This window comes from Talpa occidentalis, unplaced genomic scaffold, assembly GCF_014898055.3.
Source record: "Talpa occidentalis isolate TD23 unplaced genomic scaffold, MPIMG_talOcc4v2.1 talOcc4.14, whole genome shotgun sequence".
NCBI lineage: Eukaryota > Metazoa > Chordata > Mammalia > Eulipotyphla > Talpidae > Talpa > Talpa occidentalis.
In genome coordinates, this window is record NW_023601433.1 from 2,470,205 (window position 1) to 2,489,207 (window position 19,003).

Below are 19,003 nucleotides of genomic sequence, written 5' to 3' on the forward strand. Positions count from 1 at the left end.
ATCTGTGGGGTGTGGCGTTTGGTGTGAAGGGAGGCCCACGGGCCGCACCCACGCTCAAGCTGCAGGCGCAGCACTGCTCAGGCCCCCTCGGCCCAGAGTCAGCAGCAGGCCGCGTCACCTGCCCCTTCTGGAAGCCAAGGTGGGTGCACCCAGCGGCTTGTGTCTGGGTGCACAGACCCAGGATGGAGTTTCCCTGGGGCCGGCCCGTGGTGCTCCCTCCTGGGCACCGGGCGGAGCCTCGGAGCTCATGTCCACACGGGGCAGGTCTGTCCAGGCCACAGGGGCCCTCGCAAATACCTGAGGCGTCGCCGCGCCGGGCGGGCGCCTTCCCCTGGAGGAGCAGCGGAGACTGGGTCAGCGCCTGGAGCCCGCTGGCAGAAAGGCCACTCCCCACGCTGCAGCTGGGGGGCGGGGTGCAACCTGGGGGGAAGGCACACGGTCAGCACAGCCCCGCAGCACCCCCCCCCCATGGTGTGCTCAGAGGCAGCGCACCCACCTGAAGCAAACACGTCGTCGTCCCCTGCAGTGGGCAGCTGCCAGGCGCTGGCACCCTGGGGCCCGTCCTCGCTCCTGCGGGCTTCCTGGAGCTCTCCCTGCGGACCACACCCCCTCTTGGCCTGGCCCTCGGCTTCCTCCTTGGCAGAAAGGGGTCTCTTCCTGGACCCCAACCCGAACAGGCCCCAGGCGGCCTCCTCTACCCTGGGCATCCCCTCCCAGGGAGGCGACTGCTCTGGCAGCTGGCACACTCCCTCAAGCTCAAAATCCCCCAAGAGGGGAGTCCTGGTGACGCTGAACTCCAGGTGGGGCTCCTTCCCCTCGGGCTGGAACATCAACATGCCCCCGGGAAAATCCAGGGTGGCCTCGCCTCTCCCGGCGTTGGCGCCGACACTGCAGCCCACCGCCCTCTTTCTCCGTGGCCAGTCTTTGATGGGGTCGGGGGGCGTCTTGCCGCTGTGCTTCGGAGATGGGGTCCAGGGAACCCCAATGTCTGTGTGGAAGGGTGAGGGGGTACTGGTGGGGCAGTGGGTGGGGGTACAGCACTGGCAGATGTAGGTCTGCCCCCCACCTTTGCCGGGGGTGCTGTGCGAGGGCCGAAGGCAGGGGGGCGACAGGTAGGTGGGTTCAGGTTTGCTGGAGAACTTGCTGCCCCTGGGGGCGCTGGGGCCGGGGAGGCTGCTCTCCTCTCCCGCGGCGTGCTCCCCGCTTCCTGGGGGCTCGGCTTCTGATGTGGAGCTGGGGTCAATTTTTTTAATCCGCAGCTTGGGGAGGCCGGAGGCCTGCATCTCCAGCTCCACCGCGTAGGTCTGCGGGCTGGCGGGGGCTCTGGACACCGCGGCCGGCAAGCCCCCCGGCTGCGAGGCAGGCTGGCACCACCTTCTGTCTGAGGCCCCGCACGGGGTCCGTGGGGAGCTGGGCCCTGTGGAAGGAGAGGGGGGACGCCCCCGGCTGGACAGATAAGTCTTCTCGGCAGCTGCCACGCTGGACCCCTGGCCTTCCGCCGGCGAAAGACTCCCTTCCATGCCATCGTGGGCACCGGGCTCGGCTTCGTCCAGGAGCGTGAGTGGCTCCGTGTCACCGGCAATCCGCGGTGGTGGGGATGCAGGCCAGCCGCTCCCAGAACGGGCTCCAGAGGAAGCAGGCCTCTGCGGAGCAGGCTGAGGCGAGGGGCTGGCTTCCGCCAGGGCCTCTAGAGCGCCCCCGGCAGCAGCCGGGCCGTCAGTGACAGCAACCGCGGGAGCAGCAGCGGGTTCTGAGGCGCGCTCCAGGAACCTTCTCGTGGGATTACACACCCTTCGAGGCCTTTTCCCCCATTTAGATGGGGGCAGCGGAGGGACACTGTCAGAGTCAGGGTTCTGGGAGATCCGGGGGGGAGTTGAGGGTGCAGGACAGGAGAGCGAATGGGCTGCGCTGCCCGCTGTGTGGGGCCCTTTCCCAGCCAGGTCTCCGGGGGCCGGAGGCGCTACCGACTCCCTGTGTGGACTCCTCCAGGGAACATCGCCCAAAGAAGGGTTCTCTGGAGAGCCAGGTGGGGAAGAAGTCAGAGTTGTGTCTCCTGGTCCCTTTGGGGTGTGGACACTCTTGTCCTCCCATGTCTGTGCTGGCTCCTCTGCCTGAGAAGCTCCGGGGACAGGGGGATGTGGGTGCATTTGATTCAGAGGTGTGCCTGTGCAGGCAGCTTGTCCCTGCACCCCCAAGGTAGCTGCTCTCGGGGGCGTTCTAAGGGCGTATCTGACGGGAGTGGCAGCGGCTGACAGAAAGGGGGCTGCCGGGCCCAAGGTGCCTTCTGGACTGGGGCTCGGGCAAGATGGCCACACAGGATTCTGCAGACAGCCAAGCGGGCGAGCCCCTGGCCCATGGGGAGTTCCTGGTGTCGTCTTTTCCAGAGGAGAGGCAGTTCCTCCTGCCAGGGAGCATCCGCTCTGAGGGGTAACTTTTGGCTGAGTTGGTGCACCCCAGCCACACGGGGAGGAGTCTCTCAAAGACCCCTTACAACCGGCCTGCTTGGCAGGTGTCACTTCTGCAGGGGGTCTCTGCGGCCTCTCGGGGGTGCACAGCGGGCTCTGTGGTGGACGAGGGAACCTTCTTGGTGTTGCTTTAGAAGAGCCTGGAGATTTTCGGGACGTCTTCTTAGGCGTCTGTAAAGGAAAACTCATTCCAGTGCTGGATTATCATAACCCGTGTTCTCTAGGGGGCGTTTCTGTCATCCCTCGATGCTTAGAAGGGCAAATGGGTGCTTTTGATTTATCGTCTCAACCTAGTCTAGTCAGCACTCGTGCTCAGTGGGACACAGACATAGTAATAGTGGGGCCGGTACAATAGGCCAGGCAGGGGCATTGTGGGAGCCGAGGGAGGGCTGCCTGTCTCACCCAGCTGGGGGTTGGGGAGGAGTCTCAAGCCACACCTTCAAGACTGAGTGTCCGCAGGTAAAGGCAAGAGGTGGGAACGTGGGGCAAGGGACTTCAGGCACAGCAAACACTTTAAGTAAAGGCATGAGAGTGAAAAGCAGCAGCTGTGTGCAGGCCAGGACACAGCCTGGTGCTGCTGAGAAGCCCCAGCAGAGTTGGCTGAGGCAGGCCAGCAGGGACCAGACCCAGAGGCCCTTGTCTGTCCAGGGAGCAGCCTGAACTCGGGCCTGCAGAGCTGAGTTTCAGACTTCCCAGAACTCCATGTCCTCCCCCAACCTCAGAGCAGCTTACTGGGTTTCCAAAAATTAATATTTTTTAACACAAGGGCTCCATTTTAAGAAAACTTAGAATATCCTGCTCTAACGGATGAGCGCCAAGCAAGTGATGTGGCCAAAGAGATCTCTGGGGCAGGATGGATTTGAGAGGAAAGGCAGGACAGGGAAGGTCGATGTTCTGTAAGACACAACTTGGCCTAAAATGGGCAGGAATGATTGACTGGCGGTGCCAGGGGAGAGGGAGCAGTCAGGGCGACTCCAATGGGTCCCGGCTAGAGCAGTGGGCAATCTAATGGCGGGTGACATGCTACACGCTCATCTCCCGTGTGTGCCCACGGCCCACTACAGATCAGGAGCAGCCACAAGAGAATGGGACCACTCCCATAGCCTACCCCCACTGTGGCCTCCGCCAGACAGCCGCCCTAGTCCCCGTATACCCAGTCCCCTGGGTCACCTGCTGTGGCCCCCAATCTCTAGGATTATCACCTACAGACCCCCCTCACAGACTCAGTGGACTTCCTTGGCCTTGTCTCTCGATATGCTCCCCAAGACTATGCTATTTTAAATATTATAAAAACTTTATACCTGATAAGCTGTAGGTCTGTCAGACCCAGGCGTGTTTCGTGAAGGCCTTTTAATTCGGGCTGAACCCTTCTCTGAAGGACTGATCACCTCAGACACAGCCCCAAAAAAAAGCCTCTTGGGAGACCGAATACTTTGAAATGGAGAATTTTCTCTTTGTTCTGCAAATCAAAAAAGTGACATCACTTAATTTCTTCACCATTCCTGCCCTCCCAACACCAATGAAATAGTCCATATGAGAAACAAGATGAACTTTTAGAGCAACTGGGAAAGAAACCCCATCAGTAACTGCCACCTTCTTGAAATATAAGCAATTACATTAGTTTAATTTAAACCTATAAATAAAAACTCCTAGATGATCCAAGCTAATGATGGGGAAAATTATAAAGGGGATACAAACAAGCATCACCTTCTCCCTGGGACACCTGTTTGGGGTCTCTGAACACAAGCTGGAGGTTACAGGTGACTTCTTGAACGAATTACTTCTCAGGACAACGTGGACAACCAGCTGGAGGAATCCAAAGGGATAACTCCAAAAATGGTGGCCATGAATTTTTTAGTTCACCATTATGAGCCTCAAAATACAATCTGATTTCACTTCTCTAATGTCAAGAAAGAGAATGTTGAATGTTATCCTTCTCTTCCTAGATTACTCCCCACCAGTCAGCGCGGACTTCTGGAGCAGGCGCGCCACGTTACCTGACTTGTCTTGGGATGAGTGAACTCTCTGCACACTTCGAGACTTGGGCTGAGACACAGAATAGAAGGAACCAGAATTTGTCCTGCTGAACGACAACTGCTTGATTCGAGGACTTCGTCTCAAACCTAATTCTGTAAAAAGGGAATCAGAGCCAGTGGTCAGGGGAGAGCATGAGGCTGACGATTCCCCACGGCAGGGATGACGGCTCTGCACCACCCAGGCGGAGACAGGACAGCTGTTGGTCTTGAGACTTCTGAGTGTGGGTCCAGAGTCAAGAGGCCTTTTTCTAGACCCCAGCAAGATACAAAACACACTGGCTCACCAGACTGTCACCTTCAGAAGTCTCATTTTAAAAAACATACACTGCAGGTTTCACATGTGTATGCTATACATATCTGTATAGCAGTAACACTGGTGAGAGTATTATTAAAGCTAAAAGTACCTCTAAGTTAGGATCACCCAAGTAAGCATTAAAATTTTGACCTCTCTACATGTTCTGATTTTTCAACAATAAAAATCAATTGTAAAAAAAAGCTAGTTTTTAGAAACCCTTTCTTCACCAAATACTTTTTTAAAAAAGCCAAGCTGGGCCTCCCCGTTGGCGCAGCAGGTTGAGCGCCGCCTGCGCTCTAAAGCTGTCCACAGCCTCTGCAACGCGGGTTTGATTCCTGGCTGGCCAGGAAGAAACCCACATGCCTTCTCCTGCCTCGCCTGCTGCTTCCCTTGGCAGTGTCTTTGGTCTTTTTGCCTATTCTGCTCCCCACTCTGTCTCTGGTGAATTCTCTGGTCCTCCCTCACCGCTGACTGTACCCCAGTTCTTTTATAAATAAATAAATCTTTAAAAAAAAAAAAAGCCACAGCACTTTGAGTCATGTGACAGTTACAGCCCTCACTCCAAATTCCATTTCTTTGGTAAAAATATTTCTCAGCACATTCTAAGACCATCCATTCACCCGTAGGTATTTACTGATTGACGCGATGGATCCAGAACTGACAAAGTGTCTGTAAAATATCTAAATCAGTATCTTGAGAGACAAAACAAATAAAGGAAAATTTTATAAACTAGGTAGACTGTAATAAACAAACCCACAAACAAAAGTGCAAGCCCCCCAAACAAACAAATGTTGGTAATACCATGGTCTCCTTTTTCTGGGGACTCTTCAACCACGTCAATCTCAGGCCCCGGATCAGAGGACCTTGAGGAACAACAAGCAGGACGGTTACTTGCCATCACCACTGCTGTGTGCGGGACACAGCCTGTCACCCCCAGGCAGGACCCCTGCTGTCAGTGCCCATCTGCACTCACATCCAGTGGGATGCTTAGGGGGATTTTTAAGAAAGCAGTTTTAAAGATCACATCTAAAACATGTATACCTTCTGCCCCACAACTTCATTTCTTGCTATCTGTAGGGAAACTTGCACAAGTGCAACATCTGTACATAAATGACATTAGGACAGGGCCCTGACAAGGTCAAGTGTCCCCCCACTGCTCCTATTCAAATAGCTAGAGATCCTGGGCATTATAGAGACAACATACTTAAGACTAGAAGTGGAGATAAGTGATAGACTGGTTGGGGAACTCAGGGGCAGGAAAGAGACGGGGCCAGTGAGCCCCCAGTTCCCTGGGTTGGGTCTTCAGAAGCTGACGACCGGAGCACCAGCAGTAGAGCACCAGCAGCTGAGGACAAACACTACCTGAGGTAAAGTCAGTGATCTCCAGTCAGAGGGCAGATGAACGGGACAGCAACCTTTCAGACAAGAACAGCCTGCCCTCTCCCATTCAATTGCCACGGAAAACTGTGGCCCCTGCCACATCCTGTTCTAGCCTGGCCTGGCAGCAATGATGGTTCCCTTCTTCCCTGGGTCACTAGATGAAATGGACGTAAGCTAGCAAAAAACTGCAGCTATCCACTCGATGGAATACGACTCAGCTATAAAAAGGAATGAACCATGGACACACCCAGTCACATGGACAGTCATGCCAAGTAAGACAGCAGGTCAGTGCACATGCTGCATGTGGTTTTCCCGCCCCCTCCCCACCCCGGCATTTACTGAAGACCCTTTGGTTATAAGCTCACAGTGAAGACCTAAGATGCATGGGTCACGAGGAAACAGCGGCACCCCAAACTGGTCACTGGGAAGGCTGCGTGAAGCTGGACCAGGCTGTCACCCACCTGCCCTTGATTTGCCTGTGAAGCAGCCTCCTGGACATCTGCTTGTGTACAGGGGTCTCGGCCACACTCTTCGTCAGCAGTCTGTGATAACCTAAAACATAAACAGCAGGAGCTTCCTTTCACTTCATCAAGCCGCAGCAGCAAAGTAAGAGGAGCATTTTACACTTAAGTGTGCCTAATTGCTGAGCTGGAGCCAATCTTAATGGTTTTGGACTAAGGCCTAACTACAGCCCAACCACTACAACACAATACAGTACAGTACAGTAGATACAGTACAGTATCTACAATATCAGTAGATTATAGAGATTAAATAAAATGTTAGAGATTAAATAAAATGTTAATGTAAAATATTCTAAAATTATTAGTTCCTGAAATCCTGAGGAAAGAAACACGCTCACATACCCATCCTAGTTGGTCATTCTTATATTTATGATTAAATGAAAAATAGGATGTGAACGTGCCGACAGGCCACGCAAAGGTGAAGCTATTTAATATAAGGTAAGCCAGATGGCATACATTTTCTCATTAAGTAGTTAGTAATCTGCTTATGGGAAGACTGGCTTAAAGGAAGTTAAAAATGACCAGAAAGAGGCATTCTATCGGCAGGAATGCACTGGGAAAAGCCAATGTTTAGAACTCTGAAAACTGACCAGTTTACAATCCAGGGAGTAGTTATTCAAGAAAAATAGCAAGGTAGGCCCAAAGACCAAAACCATACAGGGTATGTTCTCCAACCACAACAGAATGAAACTAGAAATCAGGAACAGAAGAAAATTTGGGAAACTCACAAATGTGTGGAAGTTTGACACACAACTAAACACATAACAATAGGGAAAGGAGAACTTAAAGGTATTCTAGATGGAAATAAAAACACAACAGACCAGAACTTTCAAGATACAACTAGAGATGAATTTGTAGCTATATAAATGCCTGCAATAAACATCTCAAACACTTACCTATCTTAACCTTTGAAAACTAAAAAAGATGAAACATCAAAGCAAATAGAGGGATAGAAGTAATGAAAGTCACATAGGAAATAAATGGAATCAAGAATAGAAAAATAGGGGCCTCCCTGGTGGCACGAGGGATTAAGACGCAGCACTATGAAGCTATCTGCAGCCACTGCAGCATGAGTTCAATCCCCCACCAGGGGCCTGATCCACATGGCACGGCCAACCTCTTCTGTCTCCCTGCTGCTCCCTACAGCAGTGTATTTCAGAAGATCTGCCTGTTCTGTGCCCTACTCCGGTGAATCCTCTCACTTCCCCATACCTCTGGCCTGCATCCCAGCTCTTGTATGCATAAATTAAAAAATAAATCTTAAAAAAAATAGAAAAATACCAAGATGAAAATGCATACATTGTGCAAAAATGAGAAATGTAAAAAATACATAAAATTTTTAAAAAAGAATAGAAAAATAGTAGAAATAATAGAGAAAAACAAAAGAGAGAACCAACCTAGTTGCTTCTTTGAAAAGATAAATAAAATCAATAAACCTTAGTTGGATCAAGAAAAAAATGGTGGGCCTCCCCTGGTGGCGCAGGCGGTTGAGCACTGCGCTGTGGAGCTGTCTGCAGCCTCTGCAGTGCTGGTTCGATCCCGGCTGGCTGGCCTACAAGGGTCCCACATGGCGCGGCGGACCTCTCTTGTCGTGCCCGCTACTCCCCTCAGCAGTGCATTTCGTCAGTCTGCCTGTTCTGTTCCCCACTCTTTCTCTGGTGAATCCGCTCCCCCCCCCCCGCACATCTGGCTTGTACCCCGGTTCTTGTATGAATAAATAAATAAATCTTTAAAAAAACAAAGAAAGAAATGGTAAAACGCAAACTACCACCTCAGGAATGAAGGGAGACTCACAGAAAAACAAAGGACTACAGGGAAATACTAGGAACTGTAACTGCAAATCAGATGAGCTAGGTGAGGGGGCAAATTTCCAGAGACATACACTACTGAAAACAAACTCAAAAGAAATAGATTTGACAAAGGAGCAAAGAATATGCACTAGCACAAAGAAAGTTTGTTCAGTAAATGGTGCTGGGAAAACTGGGTCGCTACATGCAAAAGAATGAAGCTTGACCACTACTCACACCATGCACAAAAACCAACTCAAAATGGATTAAAGAACTAGACATAAAACCTGAAACCATAAAATACATAAGTAAATATAGGTGAAACACTACATGACATGCACCTCAAAGACATCTTTACAGACACATCACCCAAAGCAGTGATAGTGAAGGCAAAGATAAACAGCTGGGACTACATCAAATTAAAGAGCTTCTGCACAGCAAAAGAGACAATAACCAAAACAAAGAGAAACCCCACCCACTGGGAGAACATTTTTGCACACAACACTAACGATAAAGGACTGATCACAAAAATCTACAAAGAGCTGATGAGACTCAACAAAAACAAAGAAAATAATTCCGTCAAATAATGGGCAGAAGAGCTAAAAAGAAACTTCTCTGAAGAAGAAATGCAAATGGCCAACAGGCATATGAAAAAATGTTCAACATCACTTGTCATCAGGGAAATGCAAATCAAAAGTACAATGAGATACCATCTCACACCAGTGAGAATGGCACATATTAAAAAAACTAGCAACAACAAAAGCTGGCGAGGTTGTGGAGAAAAAGGAACTCTCCTGCACCGCTGGTGGGAGTGTGAACTGGTCCAACCACTATGGAGAGCTGTGTGGAGATTTCTGGACCTACTAAACAGAGAGCTTCCATAGGATCCAGCAATTCCACTCCTAGGTATTTACGCAAATGACACAGAAACAGTAATTCCAAAGGGCACCTGCACCCCTATGTTTACAGCAGCACTATTTACAATAGCTAAGCTATGGAAACAACCCAAATGCCCAAAAATAGATGACTGGATCAAGAAGATGTGGTACATATACAAAATGGAATATTACTCAGCAATCAAAAATGATAAACACATGCCGTTTGCAGCAACATGGAGCTAGAAGGGATCATGCTCAGTGAAATAAGTCAGAAAGAAAAAGAAAAATACCAAATGGTCTCACTCATAGTAGGAATTTAGAAAACCTAAATAAGAGGCCAGGAAAAAGACTAATCAATACAAAGTAAAAATGAAAATCAACAAGCAACTATAAACCAGAGACACACTACGTGGGGGGAAGGGGCGGGGAAAGGAAGGACTAGAGTCAAAATAAGGGGGGAGGTGCAATTGTATGGGGAATATAACCAAAATGAAAATGCATACATTGTGCAAAGATGAAAAAAGATGTAAGAATTATATAAAACAAAACATTTAAAGAAAAAAAAAAGAGAAATAGAAAATCTGAACAGATTTGTAACAACTAATAAGATTGAATCAGTGATCAAAAATTTCCCACAAATGCCCAGGACTAAATGGTTTCACAGCTGAATTCTATCTAACATTTAATAAACAATTAACACCTTAATGTATATGTTTGATTGTTTTCAACTATGATGTGAAAATGACTGAATGACTAAAGAACAGTTGCTTCCTGTAATTCATGCTGGATCAACCGGAAACTGACACGCAAAGAATGATGTTGGACTGTTATCCTCCCACAAAATAATATACAGAAATTAACTCTAAGTGGATCAAAGATCTAAAAGCAAGCACTTAAACAATAAAACTCTTGGAATAAAAAAAATGTAAAATTAACTAGTAGTAACCACAGAAGAAAGGGAAAAAAAGATCAGATTCCCAAATTTCTGCAACCATGAAGAGAGTGGGGAATCACACTAGGTCCAAGAAAGCCATCTGTAAGAGAAGCAGTCAGAAGCAACCTCCAAATCTACAGCAGATGCTCACAGCCAACCTGATGGTACAAGGTGGAGCTTTTCAGACTCTACCCTTAATGTCACCTCTATGACAGAAGGTGGACTCCATACCTGGATGTCCTAGAGCAGGCTGATGGGAAATAGGGATGGAACTTGGGCTTTCTGTATTTAGACCCTCCCAAGGAGGGTGTCTGTGGAGAATCTGCCTCTGCCACATGAAGCTTCAGCTTGCACCTGGGTCCCTGCTCAATGGATGCTCGCTATCTGGGGCAGGACAGACGGCTTCCAGCCACATGCCAGTCTGTGAGTACTTTCTCTCTCCCCGCCCCCACCCCCTTTCCTCACTCCCTGTGTAAATAAATTCTGTTATTGCTGTTTCTCCTTGCGTGTGTGCTTTTGGGTAGGGTTCTGTGTTCTTAAGTGCATGGATGAGAACCCAGCAACTGGGTCAACCCAGTTCCTCTGGATTTGGTGTTCCACCCCAATGTAGTTTCACTGCTAAAATGTAGTACCTTTGGTCTTCTTGAAGTTGTCAGGTTTATACTGCAGACCTTCCACAGCGGACACAGATTGGCTTCTAGGCAACACCTGCTTTTGTGATCTCTTCGAAGAAGAAATCATTTCCTCATTAAAGAGATTCCTTCGAACTTTGGTCATTTCTGAAAGCATCAAAAATAAAAGTCAGACCTGCTCTGCTCCCCGCTCTGGCTCTGGTGAATTCTCGCACCCTCCCGCGCTTCTGACTGTACCCAGTGCATGTATAAACAAAAACAAACAAATGAATAAATAAATAAATAAAACATGCCTCTATTTTAAAAAAATAAATAAATAAATAAATAAAAGTCAGAAAGTATCACTACTAAATGTCATGTCTGAGAAAAAGACAGATATCCAAACCAGAAAAACTGCTCAAAGAAGCCATTTCACAAACTGATGCTATATTCACATTCACTAATAGGGTTTCCTTAAATAACATGCTCACAAGGTAGATTCAAATTATTTATTCACAAATTCAGTTTAAATCCAACTAAACTGCTATCTTTTTCATTGTAAAGTAGACAGAATCCTTAAAGAGTTTGGTCCTTTTAGTATATCCTACTATAACAATTTTTCTCACTTTGGACCGTTTCACTGCTTTATATTCAGTCCAGCTTCAAGGAAATAAACTCTTCAGTTCCACAGATTTCATTCTTCTTTTTGCTGGATTATTTTAAATTCCCTTTCTCACCCCAGAGCATGAGAGTTGTGACCATCAAGATCCCAAGTTAGGAGAAATAGCTAGAGTCAAAAACACTTCACAAATCCAGCAGGATGGCATCTTAAGCAAGAGGGCCTGCAGGGACTACGCACAAATTGACTAAGGGTAAATTCTTCTAAGAGCAAGTTATTTAAAACCAAACAGGGTTGAGATCCACAAACTAGGAGAGGCCCTCACGCTTACCTATTGATGCTGTAAACATTAATGCTAAGGACACCAATAATAACTAACAAAATCTCAAAGAAAAGTTTTTGCCTTAGGTTTCCTGTGAAACTGACGGGGGAGAAAGAGCAAGTTTAATGACCTGATGGCCTAATTTGATCTATTTTGTTTTGTTTTTTCCTCCCAAGTTTTTAAAAAGTTTAATATCTACAGAATATTTTTAAGAATATAATAGGGCCTTCCTGGTGGCGCAGGCGGTTGAGAGCCACGCTGTGAAGCTGTTCGCAGCCTCTGCAGTGTGGGTTCGATCCCGGCCGGCCAGCAAGAATCCCACATGGCGCAGCAGACCTCTCCTGAGTCTTGCCTGCTGCTCCCCTCAGCAGTGTTTTCAGTCGGTCTGCCTGTTCTGCTCCCTGCTCTGTCTCTGGTGAATCTTCTCACCCTCCTGCGCCTCTGGCCTATCCCCAGCTCTTGTATAAATAAAAATAAAATCTTAAAAAAAAAAAATAATAATTATATATATATATATAATAAACAGACTCATCACTGAAATCCACCAACTGACAGCATCTCCTTTCTTCTCACCCTTTACACTCCGTGTGCAGATGTCACAGCCCCAACCCCCGAGCTCCAGCACCCTCTCCTACAACAAGGGCACACTGTCTAGTACAGAGTCCATCTCTACTTTCTCTCACTGTCTCAACACTATCTGTCAGCTTTCTCCTTCCCCTAAATTTAAGGTGCAAGCAGGGATCATGTGATATTTAGTGACTATTCTTCTAAACCAAACTTACTGTCTCTTCTTTCTTGGCTTTCACGATAATGCAAGATTTCAGGTGATTTGTAGAATGTAGTATTTTGAGACCATGTGGACCTTACTCCCCCAGTGCTTGGTATTTGGGCATTTCATTAACAATTACACAAAAACTGTAATTTACCATGTATGCAGGTGCTCATACAATAAAATAAATTTGCCATTGAGGCCAATAAACGTGTACACTGTGCTTGCCGTGGCCATGTTCTCACACTGACTGTACGGAAAGAGGAGGTGAAGTAAACTCTTCTCTGCACACCCCAGTCCAGGCCACTTGCCTGCTCTGTATTGTGAATAGGGCAACAAGAAGGAACAGAAATAACTGCACTGAGGAGACCAAGAGTACCTTGTACGGCTTCTTTCCCTGGGAGAGGAGGCTGCTGAAGGGCAGGGTGACAGCTGTCCTGAAAGATGGAAAAACCCTGTAAGAAGATGTAAGGAAATACTCGCTGAACATACGAGACTAAAAATCCCACATGAACCCCTTTCACTCAGGTAGCTGCACTTGCAGGGATCCCTAACAAAAGCAGGAGCAGAGGCCCAGAAACAGGCATGTGCTCCAAGGACACTGGAGCTGCTGCGGTGGTGCAGTGAGACGTCCGTACACCTGCACCGAGCATGAGACACTGCAGTATGGCCACCTGACACTCATGAGAAGAATCCAAACAGCTGAGAGCACACAGGAAGGAAGGCCTACATATACTGACACAGAAAGGTCTGCAATGGGGGAAGTAAATTTAAAAAACAAAGAGTAAGTGTAGCAAGTTAACCACTTACTCGGGTTCTGCACGTGTGTAAGAGGGGTCTGTGAATCCCTGACATGCTGTCAGCAGCACAGAACAAGGCCTGAGCATATATAACCCCCAGCTGTCATCAGCGACCACTTCTGAGGAACAGATGAAAAAGGAACACCCTACCTTTTAACTTTATGTGATTTTGGTTTTCAAATTATTATACTTTTCTAACTAAAAAATGAGGAAAAGCCCATATCAGCCACCAGAGGGTGGCCACCCTCAGGAACTTCTCTATTAAACAGCTATGTATTTGCTATATTAGCAGGAGTTTCAAGCGTTTAAATTTCAGATGCATCTAGACAATGGAATTATTTTTAAAGATTTTTATGTTTTTCCAATTATGCTACTCTAATAACTGAAAGATAACGATAATATAACCAAAATTAAATCCTGATCTCAGTAAATCTTGTCTTAAAGAAGTAAATGGTCTTGATCAATCCCAAACAGAAAATTTAGAAGGAGTGCTGGAGAGGACCTGCACCGCTGGCAGGTCTGAAAAGGGGAGGCCTGACACAATGCAGCCTCTGCTTGTGGACTATGCACTAGAGAAGCACGACCCCAAGGTACCCAAGAAAGTGAATACCGTGAAGTCTTTAAAAGAAAGCCGAGCTCCATTCCAAAGAGAGCTACAAGTCCTTAGATAGTGCGCAAACCACTATAAGGATTTAAGATTCTAGAGCTAGTTCTCAGTTTCAACTATTTTCAGATCTTTGTCTCCTGTCCTTAGCAAGACATTAATTCTACTTAGAAAATAGGGTGGTTTTTGTTTGATTTTTGCAACCAGTGGAAACCTCAAGTCCTTACAACCAGGGCCATACAGAAACAATTATGGCTGATTTCATGACAGCAACCTGGCCCTTTTCTAACCAATGGCCTCTTTGCTTATGTTAGGTGTTTTTTTAATGGTTTCCTATCTACATTAAAGATTTTGAATTAACTTATCCCTAACACTTATTGCTGATTATTTTCATATTTCCGCTTCACCATCACACGTTTGGATAAGAGAGTAAAGGATACCGAGATAAAAGCAGATGTTTATACTGTGCACACAACTGTGCACGCAACTGGAAGAAATCTACATTTCTTTACTCCTGGGATCACGGCTGCACACACACTCACGAAAACACCTGCTCATCTCTGCACCCTCCAATGCCTACTTCCTGAAAATCAAGACACTGCCTTTATTCTCACTGGTTGGTCAACTCAGGCCGGAAGGAACAACCGCTGGGAATGACTTACAGTTTTTGTAGCTCTCTTGGATACTTTGGGAATTTCAATTTGCCGAAGAGTCTGTGAAACGTCAGCAATGCTTTTATGTCTTATTAATGCGTTTTTCCTTTTAAAGGAAGAAAGAAACAGTCAATATACACTTGCCCGAGGGGACAGTAGTTATATTAGCACAGAGCTAGACTTGAAACATCTAAATAAAGGCCAGTCATAGTTAGGATGGTATGCGTTTACAACAAAATAATCAATCCCAGCATTTCCAAAAGTAACTGCTATAAATTCAACTGTTATGTACAATGAAAAACATCAAGGAAAAAAATAAAAAGAAAAGCTCAGAAAGTAAGCTGGAACCCTAAACTCATCTCAAAAGGTTCCGAGTTCTGGGTGACCCCACATGATGGTGAGGGAACACAGGGTGGGCTACATGATCAACACACATCCTGTGGGCCCTGTGCACCCGCAGCGTCAGAGCTTGTCAGGATCCAGTGACTGGCTCCTGGGAGTCTGCCATGAGGGCTGCTAGTCCCTCCCTATTATAGACAAAGACAGCTGGGCTGTGGCTTGAAGGCGCCCTTCGTTGGAAACCAAGAGTGTGTGTAGCCCTGTAATTACCTCCTCTTCTTGGCTGATCTGGTGCGCAGCTCCTCCAGCTGGTCCGATTCAGTGCTGGCCGACACTGACCTATTAGCACATGAGGTGAGAGGCTCGGAAAGAAGGGGTGACTTGCTCTCCTGTGTCAGGGAATCATCACTAAAAAAGTCGGCAGGAAGGACACTGGCCAGCTTCTGAGGGATGGCTAAGCCGAGGCTGTCATAAAGCTCCCCGAGTGTCTTTGGGATGGAGTCAATGTACCTGGGAACAGATGGGTACGATGTGGTCGCCACCCTTCCTCCCCCTCCTCCACCCAGCATGAGGAACGGGCCATAAATGCCATAGTTATGAGACAATGCCACATGCAGTTCTCGGCAGAATAATTTTAAACTTAAACCAGTAGTTATCAAACTCACAATCCCAAAATTTCCTCCAGAAAGCCGGCCAGGTACGCTAAGTCCTCTGTCAAACACACTATGCGCAACAGATCCGCCACCTGCAGGAGAGTTCAGGATCACCACCCACTGCTGTGGGGAAGCTGGGGGCACCCAGTGCCTTCCCAGGGGCGCCCGCTGTACACTCACCTCTTTCACCACTTGCTCCGCGTCACCCGCGTGTTCCTGCGCTGAAGGGCACTGCAGACACATCTCCAGACGAAGAAACACCTGGAGCTGGCACCTTGGGAGAACAGACACTTGGTCATATGTATGTTGCATGCTGCGAGTGCTCTCCTTAAGCAGAGATCTGGTTATGCAGAAACCACCACAGCCGCCTCTCAGCAACGGTGTGGCCATTAGGCTGACTCAAACTGCACGAAGGAGCATCATCCGGAATTAGCCACAAAGGCCGCTTGAAGCAACTAATGCTCTATTTTAAACTGACACAAGTGAATCCTGAGCTTTGCCTTGAAGTATTGGTAAAGAGAAAAACAAAGAAAAAGGTAGTTACTTACTCTCTGACTTTTTCTCCTTTATCCAGGTTCTTCCCTATATTCTGTCGAAGACTTTTGCTAGTCTTTAAGAGGTTATTTTTTATTTGATTCAGGCAGTTCACCTGAAAGTACAAAATTATTGCATAAGGGAATGTTAAGTTACTTGTCATTCCTCATTTTTTTCACAGCTACCCAATGCCCTAAGAAGGGAAGTACATTCCCTTATAAAGCTCCCCTTTCTGGTCTCCCTGGTGGCACAAAGGGTTAAATCTCAGCACTATGAAGCTATCGCCAGTCTCTGCAGCATGAGTTCAATCCCCAGGCAGGGAGTTAACCCACATGGTGCAGCAGACCTCTCCTGTCTCGCCCGCTGCTCCCCTCAGCAGTGCATTTCAGTGGATCCACCTGTTCTGCTTCCCACTCAGTCTCTGGTGAATCCTCTCACCCCAGCACCTCTGCCCTGTACCCCAGTTCTTGCATGCATAAATAAATAAATCTTTAAAAAAAAAATCTCTCCTTTCCTTCAGATGAATGAAAAATAGTGAAATGAATATTCTTCTGTCTTTAAAAAGAGCTTGGTAGAAAAAGCACTTGGGAGCACATGGGCTCTGACACAGCAACTCTGCAGATCTGGATTTTCTAGAAAGGAGGACCCTACGAAGCAGTTGGCTGAGAAGTCTAAATGGTCAAAGATGGTTCCATCTGTTCACCTCAGAGAAGGGACTGGCCGCCCCCAGTAGCCAGGAACAGAACAACAAAGCGCGGTCTCATACGCTTCCTGAGCTCAGGAGTCGTTTGGAAAGCTTTTAAAAAGCACAGATGCCTAGGTCCCACCTTCCAGCCTCGCTTCAGCTGGCCTGGAGGGAGTCGAACACCAGCATTTAAGAAAATGTCCTAAGTGAAGTCTAGGCGCAGCCATGGCAGCCATGCAGCAGCTCGCGGCTCATGTGGGGAGAAAAGCCAGGCCCCAGGCCTCCCACCTCACCTTCCACCAAGGCCTTCTGAGTTATGCTCACCCCTGTGCTTACCTTATTTCTGAATTACATGTGGCATAACACACTTACAAACATACCAACTGAACCCCCCAACAAGCAGCCAAGACCACACCTTGACTCTTACTTCTAGTCCCTGGGTGCCTGTGGACTTGAGGAACGCTTTAATGGTGGAGACCATGTTCTGAGCACATGGATACAGCGCAATTTCCCCTGCGGCCACGGTCTTTTGGTAACTTTCATGTATGTAAGATAGTAGCTCCTCCTCAGTTTTAAATTCTGTGAAAAAAGTCACATTGGTCATTACATTCAGCTGAAATCATCAGATTATTTAAACCACTGATTGCCTATTGAGAATTTTTGCCTCTTGGGGGACACCTGGTTATGTCTGGGTTGCCATGACTGTGGAGAGAGGAAGGGAGAGGCAGGCTCCCAGAGTGCGGAGGCCTGGGATGAACCCAGGGCAGCCCCACAGCACAGAATTATCCAGCCTGAATGCAACCATGCTGACACTGAGAAAGCAGATAGTGGTTAATTTTAACACTTTGCAAAACAAGTATACATGTTATAAATTTAAGGGTGACTGCTAATGAAAAAGAAACTACATGATCTCCAAGCTTAGCAGAAAGGAAAAACAGGACAAAGAAAACTTGATTATTCCCATGGTCTGCTAAAAAGGAAAAAAACAACAGAAGCACAATATAAAATACACCTGAGCTTATCAGGAACCATAATAATCATAAACACACACTCTACAAATACATTTGCTGGTCAAAAGATGATTCTTTAAAAAGCTGAAAAGTCTGAGGCAAGATAGTATTTATTTATTTTTTTAAAGATTTATTTTGATTTATGTATATAAGATCTGGGGTGCAGGCCAGAGGTGCGGGGGGTGAAAGGATTCACCAGAAACAGTGGGGAGCAGAGCAGGCAGAAATACACTCCTGAGGGGAGCAGCGGGGAGACAGGAGAGGTCTGCTGCGCCATGTGGGTCAACTCCCAGGCATGGGATCGAACTCGTGCTGTAGTGGCTGGCGATAGCTTGATAGCACTGAGACTTTAACCCCTGCGCCACCAGGAAGGCCCAAGATAGTATAATTTAAAATGAGACAAATGTAAGCAATATTATTAGTATAGAAGAGATAGAGGAGGGATTCAAACTAGTATTATGAAGATCAAGGTTCATTTTTTTCCTAGATAACTTTTCGTTGAAAAGAGTATCCTCTTACATGGATGGCGCTGGAAGGGATCATGCTCAGCGAAATAAGCCAGAAAGAAAAAGAAAAATACCGGATGGTCTCACTCATAGCAGGAATCTAGAAAACTTAAATAAGGGACCAAGAAAATGAATAACTATAAGAAAGTGAAAATCGGGCCTCCCCGGTGGCGCAGCGGTTGAGCGCTGGGTTGCGAAGCTGCCTGCAACCTCTGCAGCCGGTTCAATCCCCGGCTGCTCCCCGGCCACCGGAGGAGGGTCCCGCATGGCGCGCAGACCTCTCCTGCCGCCCGCTGCTCCCCTCAGCAGTGTCCTTCGGTCCTTCTGCCTGCTCTGCTCCCCGCTCTGGCTCTGGTGAATTCTCTCACCCTCCCGCGCTTCTGACTGTACCCAGTGCATGTATAAACCAAACAAACAAACAAATAATAAATAAATAAATAAGACATGCCTCTAGAAAATTAAAAAAAAAAAAAAAAAAAAAAAGAAAGTGAAAATCAAAATCAACAAAAACTATGAACCAGAGACACTTTTGGGGGGGGGGTGGCGGGAGGGGAGGGACTGGGGTCAGAATGAGGGGGTTGCAATTGTATGAGGAATATAAA

At 47.4% G+C, this 19,003-nt stretch overlaps 1 protein-coding gene and 1 non-coding gene across 2 annotated transcripts in view; one reads left to right on the plus strand and one right to left on the minus strand.

Moving 5' to 3' along the window:
* The window catches only part of TICRR (TOPBP1 interacting checkpoint and replication regulator), a 31,666-nt gene that overhangs the window by 1,235 nt on the left and 11,428 nt on the right, over positions 1-19,003 (minus strand). The window contains exons 8-21 of the mRNA XM_037509995.2: positions 17,313-17,464; positions 16,215-16,315; positions 15,847-15,940; positions 15,679-15,758; positions 15,284-15,523; positions 14,684-14,780; positions 12,997-13,054; positions 10,929-11,075; positions 6,638-6,728; positions 5,598-5,659; positions 4,463-4,594; positions 3,767-3,924; positions 497-2,636; positions 298-420 (exon numbers count right to left, since the gene is read on the minus strand). Of these exons, the coding sequence (XP_037365892.1) occupies positions 298-420; positions 497-2,636; positions 3,767-3,924; positions 4,463-4,594; positions 5,598-5,659; positions 6,638-6,728; positions 10,929-11,075; positions 12,997-13,054; positions 14,684-14,780; positions 15,284-15,523; positions 15,679-15,758; positions 15,847-15,940; positions 16,215-16,315; positions 17,313-17,464 (3,675 nt within the window). The remainder of the gene's footprint in view (positions 1-297; positions 421-496; positions 2,637-3,766; positions 3,925-4,462; positions 4,595-5,597; positions 5,660-6,637; positions 6,729-10,928; positions 11,076-12,996; positions 13,055-14,683; positions 14,781-15,283; positions 15,524-15,678; positions 15,759-15,846; positions 15,941-16,214; positions 16,316-17,312; positions 17,465-19,003) is intronic.
* Positions 12,829-12,958, plus strand: LOC119245418 (small nucleolar RNA SNORA51). The gene has a single exon (XR_005125346.1). It is a non-coding gene; the product is annotated as a small nucleolar RNA SNORA51 (small nucleolar RNA).